Raw genomic sequence first — 24,837 nt, 5'->3', positions numbered from 1 at the left:
TCTGTGCTTCTGACCAACTAATGACAGACCAGAGGTACCCACGAGTCGGATGAGTTTGCTAGGGCCGCTCACAGAACTCAGAAAAACACTTACATGTGTACCAGTTTATTATAAAGGACATTATAAAGGACACAGGAGAAGAGTCCGATGAAAAGGTCTGCAGGGCGAGGTCTGGAAGGGTCCCAAGCACAGGAGCTTCTGTCCCCTTGGGACAGGGGTGTACCATCCTGGTATGTTTATCAACCCTAAAATTCATCAAATCTTGTTGTTCCAGAGTTTTTATAGAGTTTTAATCTCCAGCACTCCCCCCCCCCCCTTTCCCAGAAGTCAATGGATGGGGCTAAAAGTTCCAGAGCAGGAAGATTTCTTTATGTTTTTTGTTTGTTTGTTTGTTTGTTTTTAACCTTTTAGACAAGGAAGCAATACATTTATGAAGACTTTGAAAAGACAGAGGGCTTTGTGCTAGGGGTAGTAAATGGTGAAGAACTAGGAAGATAAAGATTAGTTTGACAAAATTTCTTTATACAGATTTTCCAGTCCTGTCTCTGGTGACAATGTCTCCTTCCTCCTGTTTCAGGGAAGGTACCTTTCACGTGGAAGATTTATCTCCTATCTCAGGGAAGCGGGGGAGGTACAGGGAACCCAGAGTGACTTTCCTGCTTCTGCTGTTTTCTCGAGCCCTTTGGCTTAAGATATTCAATATGCCAAGGTGCCATAATTTGGAGTAACATGTCGTGAAACCCATCAGGTGAGTATATTGTCTGAATCATTGTATGTATAATTATCTTTCACACGTCACACTTTAAACATGTATTCTGGCCTGGGCATATGATTCTCAAAACCTTTGAGGCAAGTAGTGTGTGCTCCCTTGGCGTTCAGACTCAGAGTTGCTGACGGAGAACTTGCTTTGACCAATCAGATTAGGAACTGATTGAGGCGGGGGATGAAAATGAGGGTAGAAGGAGGAAATAGACATCTCTTCTTATCCCCCCCCCCCCGCCCCAAGAGACACACAGTCATAAGGATGGCAAGAAGAGAAAAAATTGGAGATATTTCTTGCTAGAGTGAGTAGTTAGTCCTGCTTCACCCTGGATTCAAGGTGAATGTAAGAATGCTTTTGAGATGTCCCACCAAAGTCTTCCTCTCTCTCATCACCATGTTTCCATTTGAAACGGGACTGTATCTTCAGGGTCATTCAGAGTTCTCACCAACTGGACTCTATCATCCTGGGAAGTTTGAGGTTAATCAATGCCTCTAGACACACCCTTTTCGTAGTGGCTCTTCTCTGCAAATTTTTATTGTACTTTAACCAAGTCTCTATTACCACTTACCACATTGTACCATAATTGAAAGAGTTTGCCTACTTGTCCTTCTCCTTTGAACTGGGAGCATCTCGGGGCAGTGTTATATACTCATCTTTGTGCCTTGGCCCTGAGATGAAAGTTAATGCAGCAATTACAGTATTAATGGCCATTTAGAACACACACACACACACCCACACAAACTCCCTTGTACATACAGGGAGTTTGTGAGATTCCCATACCTGAAATCAATTTATTAAAACACACACACACACACACACACACACCCCTAGCTGAGTCTTCAGAGTAACTCCAACTGCTCATTCATTCATTCGTTCATTTGCCAGCACTGCGCTGAGGTACCAGTCACTGAGCTGGGTGTTGCCACAGAGATGAATAGCAACTTGCAGCTTTGGAGTTACCAGGGAATATCAGAGAAACTGAGCCTTACCAGTGGCCCCTTGAGACCATACTGATTTGCAGAGAACTTCAGAGGACAAGTACTAGGCCTCATTGGTTTTGTCAGGCAACTAGTAGGCAAATCATGCATATTTGCTGAATTAGGTGGTGACAGGGTGGTGGGGAACCTGTCACTGTTGCATCAAATGAACTTTATAACTGAGACGATGAAAATTTAAATTTCAGTTTTATTTTAAAAAACATTCAGAAGCACCGACACTATTCCGGGGGAACACACCAACATCTTACCTAGAAACAGCGGTCCTCTAAAGTTGACCTGAAAAGAAAAATTGAAATTTATTTCTACTCGGACTACACCTATCGGAACAAGAGCGTGAAAGTCGAGAAGAGGCGAAGACAGTCGGGTTTTAGAAGTAATGCGGCCTCTGTAAACTCCCGCAGGCTGAAAGCTGCGGCAGCCTTGGCCACCCGAAGGTGACCTGCTCGTTTGGGGAGGAGGAGGGCGTGTGCACACTTGAGCCCTTGTCCTTGAAGGGGATTGAGCGAGCGGAGGGGTGGGGTGGGCGGTGCTCGGGTTTCCAATCACAATAGAGAAAGCTAAGAGGCTGCAGAGGGGACGGCCCGCCTCCTCCTCCTCCTTGCGGATCCTGCGCGGAGCAGAGGCACGCAGCAGACATTGTCTTCTCGGCCGCTCGTACTGCGCTCCGGGAAGCCTCCCCCCTGGTAAGTTTTGGCTCAATATCCTGAACCTGGCTCCGCATACCCGGTGGGACGTGCGGGGAGTCTTTGCGTAGCAGGACTGGGGGAAGGACCGAGAAGGACTATGTCCTCCAGGGCCTTTATCCCTGAGCATCCGGGCTCCCGCCCTGACTCGCACCCTGGCTGTGGGGGCGACAGGTCTTGCCCTCGCTAGGGAGCCAGGCGGCGGGAAGGCGCTGCCGCTGAGCCCCCAGGCTTTGTCCGCCGAGCAGCAGGGCTCAGATTCGGCCTGTACTCCTTGGGGGAGAGACTTGCATTTGCTGCTAAAACCCGGGCTCTCGTCCTTGATCGGCTCAGGACGGCCACTTACCCCTGTAGGTACTGGGAGGAGCCCGGACACGTGCCTGAGGAGTAGGGGAGGGAGAAGGAAGCAGGTGATACCCGGAGGCTGGCTTATTGAACCTGGGCATGGAGAAATGCGCTGCTTCTGCGGGGATGCGGGTCAAGGCTGATCTGCAGGTTTGACCCCGCACTCCAGCCTTTACCCCGCTGCTGTAGACGCAGCCCTTACCAGAGCTACACGAGGGTTCATTTCTGGCCTTTTTTCTTGATGCTTTGTTTACTTTGTCAGCTTAGACTTTTTCCATGGAGACCTTCCCCGAGGAGAGCTGTGGTTGTCGCCTCCCCTTGTGACCTGCCGCTCTCTGCTGCCGGGGCTAAGAGGAAGGGGTGGCCCGTGAGCAGCCGCTGTGGAAGCTGCAATTAGGGCGGGGGGGGGGGGGGGGGAAGGCTGGCACTAGAATAGTGGAGTAATTAGATGGCAAAACATGTCTTTTTAAAAAGTTAGAATTGAGAGATATTTCGTAAAGGGTATCTTTATTCCTGAACTTAAGGCGCTGGTTTATTTCTAATAATGAATATAAACAATGGTGTAGGGGTGGTGGGAATGTAAAGGACCAAGAATCAAGTTATTTTTACCTGTTTATCATTCTTTAAAGCCACCAATCTGATCTTGGCATAGTCCTTCATACAATACAAAACATTTTCTTACAACTTTTCATAACTCCTATTAAGGAAATCTTAAAGAAAAACACTTTGTCCAGAAAGATATGAAAGAATCTGTACTGGCTCAAGCCTCTAAATTGTAGTTTCTGATATTCCCAAAATAAATTTTAAAAGCCTGTCTGGAGATATGTCTGAACAACCTATCAGTATTTATGTAGCAACCATTTCTGGATTTTTGTTTTCCACTGCTTGCTGGGTCCTCTATATACCAAAGTGTCTTAAAGCAACTAAGGAAAATAAACGTAATGGAGAAAAACTGTGCATTTGTATTCCTTTTCAACAAGAAAAGAGGCAGCAGTCTTTCTTCTGACTCTGCTCATAATGCAGGACGGGTATGAATTTCATTGTAAGGCCATCTATTTGTGGAGACGGTTGCAAGCTGTTCCATTATTTCTCTAGCATCCACAAGAAACTGCAAATGTGCTCTGTGAAGGCTAAATAACCTCTCAATTTAGTCCCTAAAGATTGGGGGAAATGTTTTTTTTTTGGGGGGGGGGGAGGACTTTAGAACAAAATAGTTGTTACACAGTTGTCTCTAAATTTAAGTACTTTATTCCAACTCAGAGACTTACAAACTCTTAACATATACAATTGTTAAAGTAGGTTTTATTACTTAGTTTACTGAAGACTAGAAACAAAAAATGGGATTGGGAAGCAGGGATACAATTTGAAACAGTACAGTGACCTCCAAGGCCACTGTGACAGTCTAGCATTAGAAGTAAAAGGCAAACACAAATAATGGACATTAGAATGGGTCACAATGGTAAGTGATACTTAAATCTGAAGAAAGGGCTTCTTTATGATCTGTTCCCTCTATATTTAAGAAGGCAGGGTGGTACGATAATTTTTGCCATTTGTTTTAGTTATTCAGAAAGTGTACCTGGAGCATTGTCCCATACAACAAAAGGTTGCAGATTCGATTCGCAGTCAGGGCACATACCTGGGTTGTGGAGTCAGGTGCATGCAGGAGGTAATCGACAGATGTTTCTATCCCTCTCTTCCTTCCCCTCTAAAATCAATGAATATGGCCCTGGCCGGTTTGGCTCAGCAGTTAGAGCATCCACCCGCAGACCAGAGAGTCCCAGGTTCAGTTCCCACTAAGGGCACATACCTCAGTTGCAGTTCATCCCTGGCCCTGGTTGGGGTTGTGCCGGTGGCAACCAATCGATGGGTCTCTCTCACATCGATGTTTCTCTTTCTCTTCTTCCCTCTCTCCCTCCCACTCTACCTGAAGATAAATGCAAAAATGTCCTTGGGTGAGGAAATAAATAAATAAATAAATAAATAAATAAATAAATAAATAAATAAAATCAATTAACTTGTCCTTGGGTGATGATTTTAAAAATTGGCAAAAACAAAACAAGACTTAAGTAGAAGAAAACATAGAAAAAGTCTGTCCCTATCTTCCAAGAATGATAATAGCCATTAGTAGTAGAAATTATATTCATGATTGGCCATTAATTTTTTTTTAGACCAAGCTGAAATATGAGCTAATAGTGAGCCCTAACTTAGTTTACACCATTACATATAAATTCTTTAGAAGGAGAATAGAAACATAGTTAATTTAAATATAAAATATTTTTGTCTTTTAGCCAGTGAATGAATAACCACAAGACAATATTGTTACAACCTGTTAAATACTAATATGGACACATAGGCCGAAGAGAAGAACCCAAATTCTAACAGCTTCATGGAGGTTTTAGCTTGATTGAGTTCTTTATTAAATGGTTCACATGGTTCTTTAAAGTCTATTCTGTGTTCTAGAATATCATTAGGCTCATTTTAAGCTGTATTTTAATTCAGAATTGCAATAGAAATGTTTTCAGGGTCCTTCCCACTTAAGTTTCCTGGGTAACACTTTGATTATTTTCTTGCAGGGCACAATGGCAACTCTTAAGGAAAAACTGATTGCACCGGTTGCAGAAGACAAGGCAGGAATCCCAAACAATAAGATTACTGTCGTGGGTGTTGGACAAGTTGGCATGGCATGTGCCATCAGCATTCTGGGAAAGGTATGTTTCCACAACACCGTATATCATGGACAATTTCAGCATGTGTTCTTTAGGCACTTCAGGATTTTATTGTATCTTTGAGATGTTTTTTAAATCTTGCATAATTTGAAATAAGTTGTGGACATGATACTGAAACTTTATATATATGAGCATGTGTCTCCTGAGAGAATGATAGTCTCCCTATATGATGCAACAAGACTCCCAGTGAACTGAACACTGATATAGTACTGTTATTTAATACACAGTGCCCAGATTTAAAATTCTCCAACTGTCAGTATCCTGCTTTTTTGTAGCTGTTTTTACCCCCAATCCAAGATCATATATTTTATATACTTGTCATGTCTCTTTATTCTTTAATCTAGAACTGTTACTGAGCCTTTCTTTGTCTCTCATATCAGTGACATTTTTGTTTTTCTTTTTTTAATTAATTAATTTATTTTTATCTTCACCGGAGGACATTTTTGCATTCATCTTCAGATAGAGTGGGAGGGAGAGAGGAAGGAAGAGAGAGAGAGAGAGAAACATTGATGTAAGAGAGACACACCAAGTGGTTGCCACCTACATGACCCCAACCGGGGCAAGGACAAATTGCAACCGAGGTACGTGCCCTTAGTGGGAACTGAACCTGGCCTCTCTGGTCCCCCGGCTGATGCTCTAACCACTGAGCAAAACTGGCTGGGGATCAGTGACATTTTTGAAGAGTCCATATCAGTTTTGTAGAATATTCCTCCATTTTTGTTGGTCTGATGTTTTCTTGTAATTAGGTTCAGGTTATACTTTTGGGTGGGGTTCTGACTTGGTGATGTAACATCCTTCCTGGTTCATTATATCAGAAGTCACATGATGTTCAACTTGTCTTATTACTGGTGGTGACTGCAAGATTTCTCCACCACAAAGATCCCTTTACCCTCTACAATTAATAAATAATGTGCACAGTGGTTCTTTGAGGTCATAGAAATAGCCTATTATTCTCCTCAAACTTTCACCCAATAGTTTTATTTTGAAAATTTAAAATTTACAGAAAATTTGCAGGAATAGTAAAAAAAGAAAATGTTTTATATTCGCTTTATCTGGACTTACCAATTCACAGAGTTTTTACATATTTTTCTCTCTCTCTCTTTCCACACGCACACACAGTGGATTCTTTTTTTTTTTTTAACCATTTGAGAATTAAATGCAGACATCATACCCTTTCCTTCTATGTCCATGAGAGTATAATTATTTAAAATAGGACATATTCACATATTACATAATCAATATGATTATCAATATCAGGAGACTTAACACTGACATACTATTAGCAGCTTCCACTTCAGACTATTTTTCCTTTATACGTCCATGGACTTTTGGCTTGCCTCATGTCCCCTTGTGGCTCAATCCACAGCGAACTCCGTTTAGTCTTTCAGGACTTTGGGGAAAGAGCGCTATTCTTATTTACCTCACTGAATTCATTCTTGTTCCTTCTGAAAGCCGCCTCCAATGTAGGAACCAACTACCCTCCCTCCAAAAACAAAAATGCCGCCTTGTCTTCAGAACACACTGTCTCTTTGTATTTACATGAAGGCTGCCTGAATAACTCCTCAGCAAGCATATTTCTGTTTGCAAAGTTTAAATTCTAATTTAACAAATTCTGACTCTCCACTGAGGAAACATGTTCTCAAAGCAATCAACTAAAGTATGTAGTGTATAACAATGAAAATTTTGTTCTTTTGCATTCTTTTTCTAGCTCATTTTAACTGACTGGGCACCTGTGATTTAGGATACCTGCTCCCCAAATTACGGAGAATTTAAATAACCACACTTGAGTGCTCACTGTTCATGCCAGTGAAAATGCAAAGTAGTCCAGCTTACATTTCTTTCATGTAACTTTTATTGAGTGTGTAACATGTTCAAAGGGTTTCGATAGAAATGCTTCATTTTAAACAATAACCAGAAGAAATAGAAACTGTTCCTATCCTTTTAGCAGATGAGGTGAAGTAGCCTGCCCATAGGCACACAGCTGGTAGGGGCAGAGCTGTGTTTTGAACCCAGGACCCTGAACTCATACTATAGTGACTCTGAAATTTCTTTTTGTTCTGTGCTAGCATTTGGGCAGTTAACAACATAAAGATATTAATGCAATACCAGCTAAGGATTTTTCATTCCTCCTGCTAATCTCAAAATTTATATTTTTCAGAAACCTATGTCTGAGCTATCATGAGTCTACTCTATGAGTACTTGTTTTATCTGTAAGTTTAAAATTTACAGTCTTCCTTAGTAAATAATTTAATTGAGACTGTGTCTGCAGTTATATAATACTTTGGCCCAATTCAAGTACTGGAGAGAACAGACCCTGCTGCTGACACAGTAGGAATCTTCCAATTTCAATGCTTGCTGCGAAGGGACTGCCTTGTTCAAAGATCATTTTATTAATTAAAAACGCTTAAATCTGAATTTAATGAGTAAGGATTAAAGTGCTTCAAAATTGTTATTAATATTTGGTAAGGAATATAAACCCCACTAATTTAATAGGGAAGGGAAAAATAACAGTGCCTGCTCTGTTCATTCTCTGTATTTTGCTTCATTTCTCCATGAAACTTCTAGGAGAGCATTGTCATCTATATATTATTGTTGGGAAAAAAAACAAAAAACAAACACTCAGCAAGATTAAGTGGCTTAATTAAGATCACAGCGATAGTGAGTGCCAGATCTGGCCTTTTAAGTTCACCACTGGTGTGCTTTACAGAGGACACACATTGCTTTGGCCCAGAAAACGAGCCAGACGAGGGCCTCAGAGATGGAGATGTTGAGGAGGCCCACACCTCTGTTAGGCCTATGACTGCAACTCAGGATCCCTAGTCCATTACAAAGACTCAATTATTTTCTGTCTGTACTTTTTCCCACTCCCCCACCCTCATTGCCAACCAAATAGCCACAGTGAGCTTTTATAAGAATAGGAGCTCTCCTATTTAAAACTTTTCAATGTCACTGTGCACCTGTGCTACACACACAGAAAACCTGCAAGGCCACAAGGATCTTTCCCTGCCTCTCAGAGCAAAGCAGTGGGGTGCACAGCTCTGGGGGGCTCCAGTGTCAGGAGCACCTGGCAGGGCACTGTGTTGGTACCGTGCCGGACCTCATCTCTTACCTTCTGCACTCTTTCTCCAAAATGTCAGCCTCACTTCTGCTTAAATCTTTTTCATGTGGGATGTGTACCCCAGACCACTGCAGAGATGATTCCTTCCTGTCATTCATATCATGCCTTTGCAGGCAGACCTTCCCCGACTCTCTAATACAAAGTACACTTCCTTCCCAGTAATTTCAACATCACGCTGCCTCTAGTGTTTGCAGTACTTACATCATCAAAATCCTCTTAAATTGTTTGTTTAATTCCTATTGTTTTCTTGATACATTTCATGAGAGCTGGGACCTGGCCAAATTTGTTCATTATTGTATCCCTGATGAGTAGAATGATGCCTGGCACATTCAGTAATAAGCATATATTAAATAAATGAATATTCTTGCTATTACTAATAAACTGCATTTATATTTGGTGAAATTTTGATCATGGCTTTTCCTTTTTCGTGGCTTCTACTGCCAAACATGACTTTTACCCATGACCAGTCACCAAATCTGCATTTAGCTGCCAAGTCCTAGACATGTTGCCAGGGTCACGTATAGCTTTCACGCAAATTCATTCTACCTTGAGCCTCTGTGCCCAGCTGCTTTTGGCCTGCATGTCTACTCTTGATCCAGTCAACTGCAGCTGTGTTCTTGAACAAACACAGCATAAGAAGTCTCTTAGAAGGAGCAATGTAATTTAAGACATTTTTGTAGTGTGTTAAACAAGGTTTCAGTGATGTTTTTAGCTTCCAACTGACCTTGTTTCTTAATAAGTCACTGCTTTTGCAATTAATCCGAGCCTTGCAGTTTCAAATGTTTTAAAATATATTTGTAACTTCACAGATGATAAATTCATAGGCTATACACTAAGTTACTGCAGAAGATGTATTTAAGGCAAACAACAGCATCAGTACCCCGTCGCACGTGCTCCATCTGCCTGCCTACACACTGGGAGGATATCCAGTGGTGCAGATGCGGCTAAATTCAGCGCTGCAATTACTTTTTTAAGTGTTGGATCACTTCCTTCCTTGCCAGCTGAGGATGCACACTCCTCGGCCAATTCTCTACACCCACTGAAACAAAAGACAGGATCTGAGATCCTGTGATATCCTTTTCCACTTAAGCCCCAAATTGTTTTGCCCTGTTGACTTTAACAGCACACATGTGATATTACTAAAATAAGAGGGATGTTCTTTAGGCTCAGTACCAAGACAGAAAGTTATGGCTATTATTAAGTTATATTATACAGTAGGTTGCCAAAGAACATTTCATTATAACATTGATGAGATGCCATAGGAACCGAACTCTTGTTTATATCAACTAGCCTATGGTGAAATTGGGTTTGTTATACATCATTTCGCCACAGTTTCAAGAACCTATCAATGATGTTAAGTGAGGACTTACTGTATAATTTAGGATTTAAAAAACACGAATGAGGGGTTTGTGTGACCTTGTCAGAGGCTGCAAAGGAATACAACCATTTTTAAAAGTGTTAAAGCCCGTTGAAGTAAAAATGGGTGAAAATTAATGCCAGTATTTGATGTACATGGAAATGAGAAAATATTTACTGAGTAATCTCCAACTCTTAAAATGGTAATTTCAGGGATTTGCAAGTCAAGTAATTGCTTGGAACTGAGAACACTATTCAGTCCGAAGGAGGCTTGCATCTCAGACGAACCCTCACAGTTCACTTCGGGAGGCTCGCCAGCCCCTGGGATTCTAGAGACAGGATGGTCCTCATTCCTTGGCTCCGGCAGGGAGCGGGACCTGCTTGGATGGCAGGCAAAAGCAGATCGAGTTTCTTATTGGCCCTCTCACCGCTCTCTGCTTTTTCTCTCTCCACTGGTCAGCAGCTTCCTGACACTACCAGTTCCACCCTAGACTACTGTACCTTCTTTTTCAAAGTTCTTCCTGAACCCCGATTACCAGTAGGCTCCAGCACTGATATATGATATTAAACTAATTATCTTGCTAACAGCCCTAAACACAGCAGAGGCAAAGACTACAATGTTTCAATGGGAAGGATAACTACTTTGTAGACTTTACAAATAATGAATTTCGGTAATATAACCAAATTTAAAGCTGAAAGGTTGCTTAGATGCATCTAGGTTGACACCCTCCCCACTCACTTTTTTTTTTTTTATCCTCACCTGAGGACATTTTTCTATTTTTTAATTCAGATAGAGCAGGAAGGAGAGAGAGAAAGAGAGAGAAACATCGATGTGAAAGGGACACATCGAGTGGCCGCCACCCACACGACCCAACCAGGGCCAGGGACAAACTGCACCCGAGGTACATGCCCTTAGCGGGAACCGAACCCGGGTCTCTGTGGACCGCAGGCTGACGTTCTAACCGCTGAGCCAAACCGGCCAGGGCCCCACTCACTTTTATAAGAAGAAAAGATCAAAGAGTTGCTGAAGAGCATACATGATTTCTGAAAGTGAAAATCCAGAGTTTTGTTATTTTTCTCCCACTAGTCATATAGAGATATAGAGAAATATAAATGTGAAATTATGATACTAGATCAAGATTAAATAGTATAGTTGTTCATTCTTTTATTTTGCATGGGTGGCATACGATGACAATTGGAATAGAAAAGAAAAAAACTCTGAAACTGGGCAAGTTCGGATTGATTATGTTAGGAGAATCTACTAGTCCTGGATCCTCTGTCCATAAAACTCTCTTTCCTTTTCCCTACCAAGATATTCGAGTTGGTCAGAGCCAACCTGAGGATTCCAAACTTCAACCAGGGCTTTAAATCCTACTCTAAAGTGAATTTAAATTCATGATGGTTTAAACCAGATCTGCCCTCAGAAACCCTCCAAACTGGGGGTGACCTCAGCGACACACATTGCCCAGGGTTGTTTCTGGGTCCAGGTGAGTCTCTTTCTGCATCACCATCCAGAATTAATGAAAAGACGTGTGCACCCCAAGGCCACTGTTGAACCAAGTCGGTTTCATCAGGAATCTTTACATCTACATATTCTTGAAGCCATTTGCATTGTGCCAAATTCTAATTGAGTACTCGAAGGTGAAATTCTGAGAACTCAGTGTCTTAAATATTAATAGTTCATTATTCAAGATGTTTTATCATGGATTTGTTTAAAGTTTCCACCTAACTCCATGAGTAAGGTCTTGAGGTTTTTAGACTCTTGGCTTTTAGACATTTAAAGGGTCTCTGGGCTGTTCTATGAGCTGGGCTGTCCCAGAGCAGCTTAGGGGACTAACACCTCTTCTTGTGATTCTAGTCTCTGGCTGATGAGCTTGCTCTTGTGGATGTTTTGGAAGATAAACTCAAAGGAGAAATGATGGATCTGCAGCATGGGAGCTTATTTCTTCAGACACCTAAAATTGTGGCCGATAAAGGTAGTTTCATTTCATGCCCAATGTGGTCTATCTAAAAATACATTGATTTCCTCACTCCCTGATACAACATTAGTCTTCCCAGCGCGGTGAATCTAGTGTTGGCAGTTTTCTTCTTCCTTCTGGTTCCTATTCATTCTTCAGGACAGACACGAGTGTTCCCTCTGTACACCCCCAGGTGACTTCCACACATCTGGTACATAACATCCTAGCAAATTGTATTGTATATCTGTTTATGTGTATCTGAGAAGGGGAAAGTTTTAGACAGGAAAAAAGTATTTGCACAAAGTAATTTATTTGAGTGCCTTAATGAAACTACATAAATTCATGTTCCAGCTGTTAGTTCTGGATTACACGTTTAGGCAGTGGTTTTGCCTGCACAGCACGGTTATGCCTAAAGATATAGAAATAAAAGCAGCTGTTATTAAATGAATTGTGAAGCATTCTGTGTACCGTGAAACTTTGCATGTCTCATCTTCATCTTCACAGCAAACCCATGAGAAGTAGGTCCTATTACCTCCCATATGGAAGAAGAAACTGATAAAATATTAGTAACTGTCAAAAGCTGCCTAGCAGCACAGTTTAATTAGGAGTCATCCAAAGCTGTTGAGTCTAATGATCACATCAAATCATAATGTCTGTTTATTTTGGGAAAGGACACAATTCTTTGAGGAAAAGTAAAACTTTCTCCAGAAAAACGCTCTGATAAAAGTGAATAAGTTTGAGTATTAGAAATGAATTGCTAGCCAAGAATAAACACTTCAGTTCCTTCTTTATCCATCATAGATTGAATTAACATTATGGATCTAAAGGTACCTTTTTAAATCGCCTTTTTTTAATCAAAGGGTTGTTGGACTCACTGTTTATGTTTTGTATTAATTATTACTGACGATCCAGTATTTTCAAAAGTCAATAGCAACTTGAGCTTGTTAGCCAGAAACATAATTTAGGACCTTTTTTATTTTCTTGGGCCGTTCCCTGAGCCAGTTTTATGTTTGGAATGTTTCCATATCCGAGGAAGAAGCCACAGGAACACTGCCGAACCTTATAGTACAGAAGACATAATTCTCATACAAATTCCAGAAGCTGATGAATATTTAGCTAGTTTTAGGGCATATTATACCTGATCTGTTTTGATGAAGAGTTGTATTTATAGTACCTGTTGCCCTCTCTTTCCAGATTACTCTGTGACCGCCAACTCTAAGATCGTGGTGGTCACCGCAGGAGTTCGCCAGCAAGAGGGGGAGAGTCGTCTCAACCTGGTGCAGAGGAATGTTAATGTCTTCAAGTTCATTATTCCTCAGATCATCAAGTACAGTCCTGATTGCATCATAATTGTGGTTTCTAACCCAGGTATTTTAATGCCTTAAAGGATGGGTTAAGTTCAGTGGTTTCGGGTTTTATTTCGTTGTCTGAATTTAAGGAAATCTATTCTGGTGTTCGCTAGCAGAAGCAGTTCACGTGTCTTCTGTTACTGGTTCCAAAAGAGTGGTGTTTGCAAAACAGATGGCACTGTCCCAGGTCAAATGTTTAAAAATGTGAGCAGAGTTATTTATTGATTTATTTTCTTTATTGATTTGAGAGAGAGAGAGGAAGGGAGAGGGAGAGAGAGATAGAAACATTAATAAGAGAGAACATCGACTGGCTGCCTCCTGCATGCCCCTCAATGGGGATTTGGCCCACAACCTGGGCATGTGTCCTGACTGGGAATCACACCGGGGACCTCTTGGTGCATGGGTCGATGCTCAACCACTGAGCCACACCAACTGGGCAGCTGTACCATTTTATATTAACATGAACAGTGTTTGTTCTTTTCTAACCATAATGATCTCGATGTCATTCAAGGCAGTGTCGTCCACGTAAGACCATTTTTGTAGAGTCTAAAAGCTTTTAAAATTTCTATAACTATTATCCTGGGATGCATAATGAAACATTTGAATGTGGCTTCAGTTTGTAAGAAATATTTTAGCAGATTTAACCTGTTTTTTTAATCTCTAAAGCACTTTAAAATCGAATCAGATTGAATTTGAAACAAAGAGTTTAAGAAAATCATTATCTAGTCCTGGTTTAAAAATAGAAATAGACTGTACTAATAGACAAACACATGCTAACACCAAGTGATGTTAAAACTTAATATTTCTGGTTAGAAAGAATTGTGTGTTTTTAGCCTATATAGTCAAAATCCACTCTGTTTCACAATTCTTTTGTCTATAAGCTTATTGTTTATTGGTGAGCATAATAGAAACAATGGTAAGACTGATTATCTCTGATGGTGCATATAGAGAAAGATTGTGAATCAGAGCCAGGGAATCCTTATACTTTATGAAATATTGACAGTTGTGAGCCAGCCAGGACAGGTTGTTTTAGTGTTTTTATTCTCTGTAATCCTGGGTTGCAGCTTTTAAATAGCTTAGTCGTTCATCTGAAAGTTCTCATGGTGGCAGACAGACAGAACAGGAATGACAAATATCTGGCACATAAGACATTGTTGCATCCTCTGTCTAAGGCAGACATTAGTAACTGGTTATACAACTTTCCAGGGATAGCTTCAAAGCCTTAACTCACCGGAGAGTCACTCCTGCCAAAGCCAAGGCGCCAAATTAGAGTTCATAATATCCAGCGCATAATGACCTTAAAATATCTTAGCCAGTGTCTATATATGGGTGTGGAGGTGGAGACTGCAAAATTAACCCCTTGCATTTCTTGTTGCACATGGTCCTACTTTTACATCTTAGCCTGTAAGTACCGTGATTAGCAAGTTACACCTTTCTGCCATCTCAAGGCTGCGCCACCCCAGAATAAAGCCTCTGTCATGGAGGTCTTTTTATTAAATAGTAGGAAATAATATCTTGTACTATAACAGTTATTTACTAAAGAGTGTCTGGGCCTGGGAAAATTTAAAGTAGCATCCCTTGGTAATTCGATAAACAATGGCTTTGGTTTTTAATGAGAGTCATTAACAGTCATGGGATGTTAGAATTAGAAGAAACTTCAGTGATGATCTAATTCAACCCTTTCTCTTCCTCTCCACATACAGTAAATTAATCTGCTAGGTTCTCCTATATTCTCGTTTCACATAATACTATAAATAAAAAACACTATTGCCTTTTTTTGTCTCTCTAATCCCCATTCTCTCAAACACGAAAAGTGAAAATACATCTTTCTAGACACATCTCATTGGGAGAATGAGGAAGTGGGAGAAGAGGAAGCTGGGCACCCACTAGTTTACATAGCAGTTGAAATGTTTCGATTGACTTATATATGTTTTTCTGAAATTTATAGTGGACATTCTCACATACGTTACCTGGAAGCTGAGTGGATTACCCAAGCACCGTGTGATTGGAAGTGGATGTAATCTGGATTCTGCTAGATTTCGCTATCTTATGTCTGAAAAACTTGGCATTCATCCCAGCAGCTGCCATGGATGGATTTTGGGAGAACATGGCGACTCAAGTGGTAAAAAAAAAAATTAAAACAACATAAAAAATAGACAGTATTTACTGTATACTATTTTATGGTATTATTCTTGAGATTCTGAATTTTTGTTTTTAAGTTTTATTTTTATGCATTGTCACGTACCTCACATTACAAATAAGTAATTGGTGGGGGGGTAACTTTGATATAGACTAGGCAAACAATTGAATCCTCATCCATTTTTGTCTGCTGAATTTAGTATTAATTATTCTTGGTTAAATAAATTACTACTATGATAATGTCAAATATCATATTCTAATCCCCTCATTTTTCCTATTTTTGTACTCTTACTGTAAGAGAAAACTTTCTCTTCTCTACTTATTTATTCATTTATTTATATCAACGTAGACTCAGATTTTTATTTTATTCCACAACAGTTCTGCCACCATTGTTGTAATGCACAAGTTGTCTCAGATTTGTCTAGTAGCAGGCTCTTTAGGCTGACCCCTGTGTCTTTTTAACATCACCATTTTTTTAGCTCTTCCTTGCTTTTTGGAACAATAGAGTATACTGGGTTGACCTGTTTCCATACGAATCTCTATTATGTACATGAAATCAAAGAGAAATAAACCATGCATGATTATGTTGACCTCATAGCTTTCAAAGACCATGAAAATGTTCTAGTTTTTTTAAAAATTGGCCTGAATTTGCAAAAGTTGTGGACTAAAAGAGATTTTGCTTGGCCATGAGGGGTTGTGCCCTTCATAGCCACACTAGACTTCACCCCTTGCCTTTGTTCATACTTCCTGAGTTGACAGTGCTTTCCTCCAGACATTCATTTTATTTCTTTTAAAAAAAATTTTTTTTTCTTTATTGATATTAGAGAGAGGAAAGGAAAGGGAGAGAGATGGAAACATCGATGAGCAAGAACATCGAGTGGCTGCCTCTTGTCAATCAGGGCATGCGCCCTGACCGGGAATTGAACTGGCAACTTCTTGGTGCATGGGTTGATGCTCAACCATGAGCCACACCAGCCGGGCTCATATTATTTCTTAAGGATCAGTTCAAATGCCTATATTTCGTACCCCTTTCTGACACTCTTTTCCCCCTACATTAAGTAGACCCTTATTTATGTTTTATTACACTTTCTCCATACTTCTGTGAGAACTTCGCCCATTACTTTAGTTTCTTTTACCGTTTCACCCAGTAGATCCTGAGCTTGTCCATGTCACAGAGCATGTCTTTATTCATCTTTGCATGCCTAGACCTTCAATATATGCTTTTGGCAGGGCAGGTGGTGTTAAGGACAGGCAGGGGCGTTGTTTTGGTGGCTCAAGGCCTCCAGAAGATGTAGCCAGTGATAGGGGCACACCTTGTCCGCTATGCCTCTGGAGGCGTTCTTGCAAGGAAATAATGATCCAGTTAAAACTGGAAAACATGCATTGTGGTTACATGAAGTTTCTTTCAAAAAATAGACTGAACTTGAGGCATGACAAGAGATACTTACCCAAGATTTTTTTTTACCTCGCTCCAGAAAAAATGGGACTTATATTAGAAAAGAATTCCTCAAACCAAAAGTTGAAGATAGTCCCCAACCAGAATCCCTTGTGAATTCACAAACCCAGAGAAAAGCAAGACATTCAGATTCTCTGTCAATATGACACAATTATTCTGTTTTGCACCCAAACAGTTAAAAGATCAGATGTGTGGCTGCTTGAAGGCGAATGTCAGCCTTTAAATATACTGGAGTCAGTTGTCATTGAAGCAGCTTGAGTGGGTAGCTTGCATCAGAGGTGAAATCCAAACTAGGAGAAAAAAAAGGGTTTTTGAAAGTGTCAGAAAGATATAAAATGTTTATTTCAAGTTTTTAATTTTAATGGAATTGTTTTTGCAGTGGCCGTGTGGAGTGGCGTGAATGTGGCCGGCGTTTCTCTGCAGGAACTGAATCCAGAAATGGGGACGGACAATGACAGTGAGAACTGGAAGGAAGTGCACAAGATGGTAGTTGAAAGGTAAGGGGAAGGGGGCCTGATTTCAGACAGGTTTATCTCCACTTAGATACACTTATAAACAATCACATGGCTGCCTGCTCAGATAAACTCTTAGCATAGCAAAAATGCAGCTGTTATCTGCTGAAACAGACAAGATTGACTTGTACTGATCACATTTGCTCTGCCAGTCCCCAAGCAAAAAGCAAATACATTTCTAGAGAAATTCTTTTGAAGAGGTCACAGGAACAACACATCAAATGAACACGTGAGAAGGGCTTTCAGAATGCCGCCTATGGCTAGATAAGTCTGACTTATTTAGAAAGTAAACCTAGACACTACCTGTCTCCTAATTGCCTAAAATAAATACTTGCTGATTGATTGTTGACAGTGTTTAAACTCTGCTATATTTACCTCCATGCTCAGATAGAGATGTTCTCCTTTCCTTCCATTTTCTTTTTCTGGAAACTGTCTCTTAAGAGTAAACATTCTCTTTCTATGACTTTTATGCTTATCATAAAACAAGTTGTCATTTGGCCCTGCATTCAAATCATGGCACTCACACTAAGTAGTCTCAGGGAAGCTGTTTAACCTTTAAAAGTTGTACCTTGGTCTTCTCTGTGAAGTCATATGGTAATAGAATTATTGTACAAATTGAGTAAAAGTACACACCTATGCACATACTTATCACTGATAAGAGTTTTTACAGAGAACGATTGTTAACAAAACTAACTGGTATCTCAAATACGGAATCATTTTATTTAGTTCAACTTTAATGATTATTTTTTCAGGAATTTGACCTGTATAATGAGAAAAATAATCTTTAAAAGTTGAACAGGTCCTTAGAATTTTATTAACATAAACCCTTTATTTCACAAATGAGAAAGTTAGGTTTACCTACTAATATAATTGCTCATGCTCATCTAGTCAGTGATAAGGCACATTAAAATCAAATTTCCTAATATTTAGTTACTCCTGCTACTCTCAAGTACCTATGCCTTTGAGCATTTTGTGGTATACAATTTGTGTTCAGAAAATTTCCAAGCAAAGTATTGTTATCACTTTGCTCTTAAGTTAGCTGGTTGTAGTGTTTTAGGTGACATTGGTAAGTGGGACCTCAAATTCAAGGTATATTTTGTCCTTTGAACATGAAGGCTCTTTTACTTTCATTGTTTCCTGATTTCATTAATATCTTTGGAAATATTCATGCTTATGAATAGGAAGATTGATTGGAAAAGGTACATTTTTACCACTGTCTTTAGATTCACTTATACAACAGTTACATAAATTTATCCAAACATTTACACATCACTTACCATGTAGTGTTTAAATTTTTTAAACATTTTTTATATGTTAACTCATTTAATAAACTAATGAAATAGATACTATTGTCACCCTCATTTTATAGAAGAGGACACTGAGACAAGGAAAGTTAAATAATGTAAACAAGATTGTGCAGTCAGTAAGAGATACCGCAGGAGTCAAACCCAGAGTCTGGTTTGAATAACTATTGAGTCTTATTTCAATTATCTCATATATATATAAATATAAATATATATATATATATATATATATATATATATATATATATTTATTTATTTTATTTTTTTTCTTAGTGCCTATGAAGTCATCAAGCTAAAAGGATACACCAACTGGGCTATTGGATTAAGTGTGGCTGATCTCATTGAATCCATGTTGAAAAATCTATCCAGGATTCATCCAGTGTCAACGATGGTGAAGGTAAGACAAACTGTTACAAAATATAAAATGATTTCTAGTGTTTTATTCTATAAATAGAGTCATTTAAAGAAAGACAAGATAAAGTCTCAGTCCACCGTTATTTCTTCATCTCAAAGTTTTATGGAGACATCTCCTCTTCCTACAGAAGCCCAGGACAATAAAAGTACACACTTGTAGAGGCTAAGAGAGCCAATAAATTCTTATAATTCTTTTTGTATGATATGACAAATTAAATATTAACTCTGAATCTTATTTGGCATATTTTCACAATGGATGGTCATTTAAATAAATGTAAAATAGTTTTGTTTCAAGTTGGTGTATTAAACTATAGATTGCATTTGATGTAGCACTTGATACCTAAACAAATGCAGTTTAATTCAAAAGCTATAAAACGGTTAAGCAGAAATTGATTGTTTCCAAATAAAACGAAAATTGTATTAAAACGTTGTGTAAGGTAACTCATTTTCCACAAGTCAATGGCTAGAGTGAAAATGTAAGGGGGGAAAGGGTTGCAGTATACAAAAGAGATAAATGTTGATGCATTGGGAGTAAAACATGTCAGATTTTCTTAAAAGCAAGTATGGCTAAAGTAGATCAATTGCTGAATCTTGGAGTGCATATATAAGAATTTGTTTTCTCTCTACTTCAGTGTATATAAAAGTTTAAAAATACATTAAAGTAACTTGCTCAATATAATTAAGTAATTTCATTAGTTATGCAGTGAAATTGACCCTATGAATAAATTATTTTATACAAGCTGATCAAGTTTTTAGGAAATTGTGCTATTATTTTCAGCAGCTCTTGGGTATTATAAGAATCTTGCTTTTGAATGGCCTACAATCACTGTTCTGGACCTTGTAGGTTAGCTACCACCTGAAATTCTCTTCCTAACTAAGAACTTTAAGAAACTTAAGATTTCATAAAAGGTAGCCCATTTGGAACTACATTTGAATGCAACTTAATTTGAAGACTTATATATCAAATTCTGTTAAGAGAGAAAGTTGTCAATAAGTTCAATAAAGTATTTATTACTGTCTTATAAATTTCTAGTCTTATCATAGTGTATATTTGTCTATGTATGAAACCTAATTCAAAACATCAGCATTAGGGAAATATGGGTCTGTAAGTGATGAAAATTAAAGAATGAGTTTGTGCTTACACATTTTCTACAATTCTTTCTGTTCAAACATAGAACCGATGATCATTCTTACCTCTGGGTTTTTTGTTTGTTTTTTAATAAATGCTTTTCTTGTCTGGCAGGGGATGTATGGCATTGAGAATGAAGTCTTCCTGAGCCTTCCATGTATCTTGAATGCTCGGGGATTAACCAGTGTTATCAACCAGAAACTGAAGGATGATGAGGTTGCTCAACTCAAGAAGAGCGCAGATACCCTGTGGAACATCCAGAAGGACCTCAAAGACCTGTGACTTCAGGCTCCCAGGCTGTAGAGATTCAGAAACTACAGTGTGATTAACCACGAGCCTTTAGTTCCTGCCCATGTACATGGGTCACAGTTTGCTTCTCTCTTCCTAAATATGTGAATCTGGGCTCACAGAATCAAAACCCATGCTGGGGTTAATGCTTGCAATATGAGTCCTCGAACAAATAAAATTAACTATCGTAGTGTGCTTCTGTTTCTAGAATTCTTCCTTGAATGGTTTCTGAAAGATTGCAGTCAGTTTTGTAAATAATTTTTCTCCTACATCATAAATTTGCCTAAGTTCTGTCATCTACATTTCATCTTCTATACTTCTCCCACCATACAGCACAAAAAGTCTTGTTCACAACATATGCTATGATTTTGTTGTGTTTCTGAAAATCTGATTACCATTTTTTAAGGAACTCGATTTTTTTTTTTCATAGTATAGTTTCCACCATTATCAACATCACCTACCAGAGTGGTATATTTGTTAAAATTGCTGAACCTACATCGACTCGTTATCACCCAAAGTCCATCATTTACTGTACGTTCTGAGTTTGGACAAATGTATAAGGACATGTATCCATCATTACAACAGTATTTTCACTGCCCTAAAACAATCCTGTGATCACAACTGAAGAAGGATCTATAGGCAATGGATGACATTTACAAAGATGTCCATTTTATTTCTCTGTAAGGAAGACCCTTTAAAACAGCTTTCTAAAATTGGAATTAACTTTCTTAGAGTTATTCTACTTGCTAGTGAAAAAAACGGGCTGACTTATCCAGATCCAGGCCACTGGGAGACAGCACAATACAGGGTTTAAGAGGTGAACGTAAGGCATACTTCAACAAATTTCCAATTTATATCTATTTAGGGGTCAGTTTAGCCAGTGTTAAGAACATGAAATTTGTTGCCCTAACCAATTTGGCTCAGTGGTTGGAGCGTCGGCCCGCGGACCAAAGTGTCGTGGGTTCGATTCCAGTCAAGGGTACATACCTCGGTTATAGTTCAGTACCCAGCCCTGGTTAGGGTCATGTGGAAGGCAACCAGTTGATGTGTCTCTCACATCGCTGTTTTCTTGCTCTCTCTCTCTCCCTCACACTATCTGGAGATAAATGGAAAAATATCCTCCAGGGAGGATTAGGAAAAAAAATTAATGAAATTTTTTTACCACTTAAACCTGGATATCAGCGCTGGTTCAGTCATTGATTAAAAGATTTGGAGGTTATGTACTTACCCACTCCTAAGCCTCAATTTTCTCACCTATGAGAGTGATAATAATGGTACCTCTTCAATATGAGTTGTGTAAATTCAATGAGAAAATAAAGCTCATAACCCAACGCTTGGTCATAATAGTAACTGACACTTGAGTGTTTTCTGTTCCAAGTGCTTTACATATATTATCTCATTTAAATCAATATTGGCGCTATTGATATTTGGTGCTGGGTGATTCTATTGAGGATGGCTTGGTGCATTGGAGGCTGTTTAGCAGCATCCCTAGTATCTATCCACTAGATTCCAGTAACGCACCCTAACCCTCACTTATGTAAACCAGAAATGTCTACAGACATGCTAACTGTCTCCTGGGGAGCAAAACTACCCCTGGTTGAGAATTCCTGCTCTAGGGTAAATATTTGAATCCCTTTTTACAGATAAGGAAACTGAAATAGACACTCAGGTCACACAGCCACCAAGTAGCAGAGCTGGGCATGTGGTTTGTTACTCTGTGCACTTAAGCACAGTGTATTACATTGCAGTAAATACTAGTTATTGTTACATTTTTGTATCAGAGTTCAAAAAATAATATTGAAATAATTATTTTATTTAATGGTCCAGCATATTATGAAGATATGAGCCCTGTATTACAGAATAGGAGACTGAGTCGGGGACCTATTAAGTACCTTTCTCAGGTCCTATTTCCAAAGTGACTCCATTTTTGGGATGATGATCATATTTAGATGTAAGGAGAAAGGTTATTTTCACTTACATCTCTAATTCATTGATCCAGTTTCTATATGAATGCCGGTTTGCAAGCCAACATTTATAAGCCAATGGTTTCCAAGCTTGAATTTTCATGGACCAGTTAAAATTGTTCTAACTTTATCATGAATGGGCAAGGAGCTACGGGGCCTCAACCTAAGTTTGCCAACTTTTTATTTTACCAAATAAGGACACAGAGATAAAACCAACCACATATTCTCACCATAATACAGAATTTTCAAGCTTTTCTTCAACTCTAACGGTCCTCTCCTCTTTGTATTTATTTGATTTTCAAGTTCTGTGCAGTGGTAAATTGTTTATAGCAACGTTAGTCTCACATCCTCTGTGTGCAGGTCTAGCAGAAAACTACCCAGTGCTTTTCTGGAAACTCCAGAAATATGTCATTGTGTCTTGTTGGTTCGCATTGAGTCAGACACACACCCCTGAACCTGTCGCCATGGCCTGGGGGTACAGTGAGCTCTCAATAATGATTTTTTTTTTTATGGAAACAGAACCCATGAAATGAGAGTGGTGGAAGGAATGGGTTACAGAAGGAATTTAAAGTATTATTACCAGATATTGCGGGGGGGGGGGGGGATAATAAATATGCTCAAATCCTGACACCCAATCTATGATCCCTTCCATCACCCCATTTTTCTTCCTGGTACTACTGTCCCCCATTCACTGTGTAGTAAATGCTTTTAGTTATATCTGGATTCTGCCTTCATGAAGTTTTTTTTTTCTAACTCAAATATTCAAATACAAGTATTTTGAGTGAAAGCCACTATATTTTAAATCCATGCCTCCAGGGAAATGAAACATACGGAAGTGTAGTAATATGACATCTATATGTTCAATATGGTCGCAGAGAATTACACGTGTGTCCACACTTTACACTTGCAGGGTCATGCCTCTTCAAATCCACGTGATCAGAATGACAGAATCTTTTTTTTTTTTAATCCTCACCCGAGGACATTTTTCCATTTTTTGTTCAGGTAGGGTGGGAGGGAGAGAGAGGAACAGAGAGAGAGAGAAACATCGATGTGAAAGGAACACACACACACACAACCGACAACCGCACAACCGACCAGGGCCGGGGACAAACTGCAACCGAAGTACGTGCCCTTAGCGGGAACCGAACCCGGGCCTCTCAGGACCGCAGGCCGACGCTCTAACCGCTGAGCCAAACCGGTGAGGGCAGAATGACAGATTCTTTACTTAAAATGTAGTGAATAAGGATATAAATGACATGTAGGAAATAACTTTATACATTGTAAAACCCTACACACATAGTAAATGTTTATAATAAAACAGCAGGACAGCGGTAAAATCCCAAGTGTCATGACAGTTCTGAAAAGTAGATCTTTGTGGACTGAGAGACACTGTACAGGCATGATTTGGACAGTAAGATTTAGATCAATGAAAAAGATTATGACTAACCCAAGAGAATGACTAGGAAAAAAAAATGTTCATGTGCCTCACATCCTAAACCAGGACAATTTCTAAACGAATCAAAGATTTAAAAGCAGAAAGAAAAATAAAAAGTAAGTTCTAAAAGAAAATATGGTGCATTTCTTTATTACCTTGAACTTGGGAGGACCTTTCTACCTAAGTCTCCAAATGTAGTCATTGGGGATCTAAAAAAAAAGACTGGTACAATTCAACCACAAAAAAAGAACTGTCTGCCTGAAAAAAAGCAACACAATAGGCAAAGTCAGAAGACAACAACAAACTGGGGATGGGGAGGATACGTGCTCATTTCACAGGCAAAGGGGGAATGTATATGGAATTACTTAGAAAACGATTTTTTAAATGTTATAGGAAAACAATCAAAGGGATGTGAATAGATGATTCACAGAAAAAAACGCAAATTATTATGAAACGTGAAAAAATTCTCAACTTTATTGATAAGAAACACACGTTATAAATATACTGATATACTATTTTTCACCTAATAGAAAAATCCAAATTTTGATAACACATTCTGTTAGCATCACTGTGAGAAAGTGGAACTTATATATTGCTGGAAAGAGCATGCATTGATACAACCCTTATGGAGGGCAATTGAGCAATATCTATGCAACTTATAATAATCTATGCCTTTGATTCAGAAGTTCCATTTTGGGGAATTAATCCTACATACTAATACAAGTATAACATAATGTATGTTTTAGTTTAGCCCGGCAGCACTGTTTATAATTGCAAAAGACAGAAAAGAATTGAGACGCCTATCAATAGACCACACTTATTTGTTCAATTATACTATTCCATAGAGTAGAAAAATAAGCATGCTCTCCATATATCAATACAGAAAGATGTATTGATAAG

The 24,837-nt window shown here is 39.1% G+C and overlaps 1 protein-coding gene across 1 annotated transcript; it reads left to right on the top strand.

Annotated features, from left to right (window-relative positions):
• Positions 1–2,330: 2,330 nt before the first annotated feature.
• Positions 2,331–20,733, top strand: LDHB (lactate dehydrogenase B). Its single transcript, XM_036251290.1, has 8 exons — positions 2,331–2,444; positions 5,363–5,497; positions 11,848–11,965; positions 13,142–13,315; positions 15,245–15,418; positions 17,271–17,388; positions 18,981–19,104; positions 20,365–20,733. Exons 2-8 carry the CDS (start codon positions 5,369–5,371, stop codon positions 20,530–20,532), a joined length of 1,005 nt encoding a protein of 334 aa, XP_036107183.1. The 5' UTR covers positions 2,331–2,444; positions 5,363–5,368; the 3' UTR covers positions 20,533–20,733.
• Positions 20,734–24,837: the final 4,104 nt, after the last annotated feature.

Source organism: Molossus molossus, unplaced genomic scaffold (genome assembly GCF_014108415.1).
Source record: "Molossus molossus isolate mMolMol1 unplaced genomic scaffold, mMolMol1.p scaffold_m16_p_10, whole genome shotgun sequence".
Lineage (NCBI taxonomy): Eukaryota > Metazoa > Chordata > Mammalia > Chiroptera > Molossidae > Molossus > Molossus molossus.
The sequence above is the reverse complement of the archived record's forward strand: the minus strand, read 5'-3'. Positions and strand labels throughout refer to the sequence as shown.

Bases quoted from the DNA above. Each gene is read 5' to 3' on its own strand.
- LDHB (XM_036251290.1), top strand. From the start codon at position 5,369: ATGGCAACTCTTAAGGAAAAACTGATTGCACCGGTTGCAGAAGACAAG. The intron at 5,498-11,847 runs GTATGTTTCCAC...TTGTGATTCTAG, and splicing joins CCATCAGCATTCTGGGAAAG to TCTCTGGCTGATGAGCTTGC. The intron at 17,389-18,980 runs GTAAGGGGAAGG...TTTTTTTCTTAG, and splicing joins CACAAGATGGTAGTTGAAAG to TGCCTATGAAGTCATCAAGC.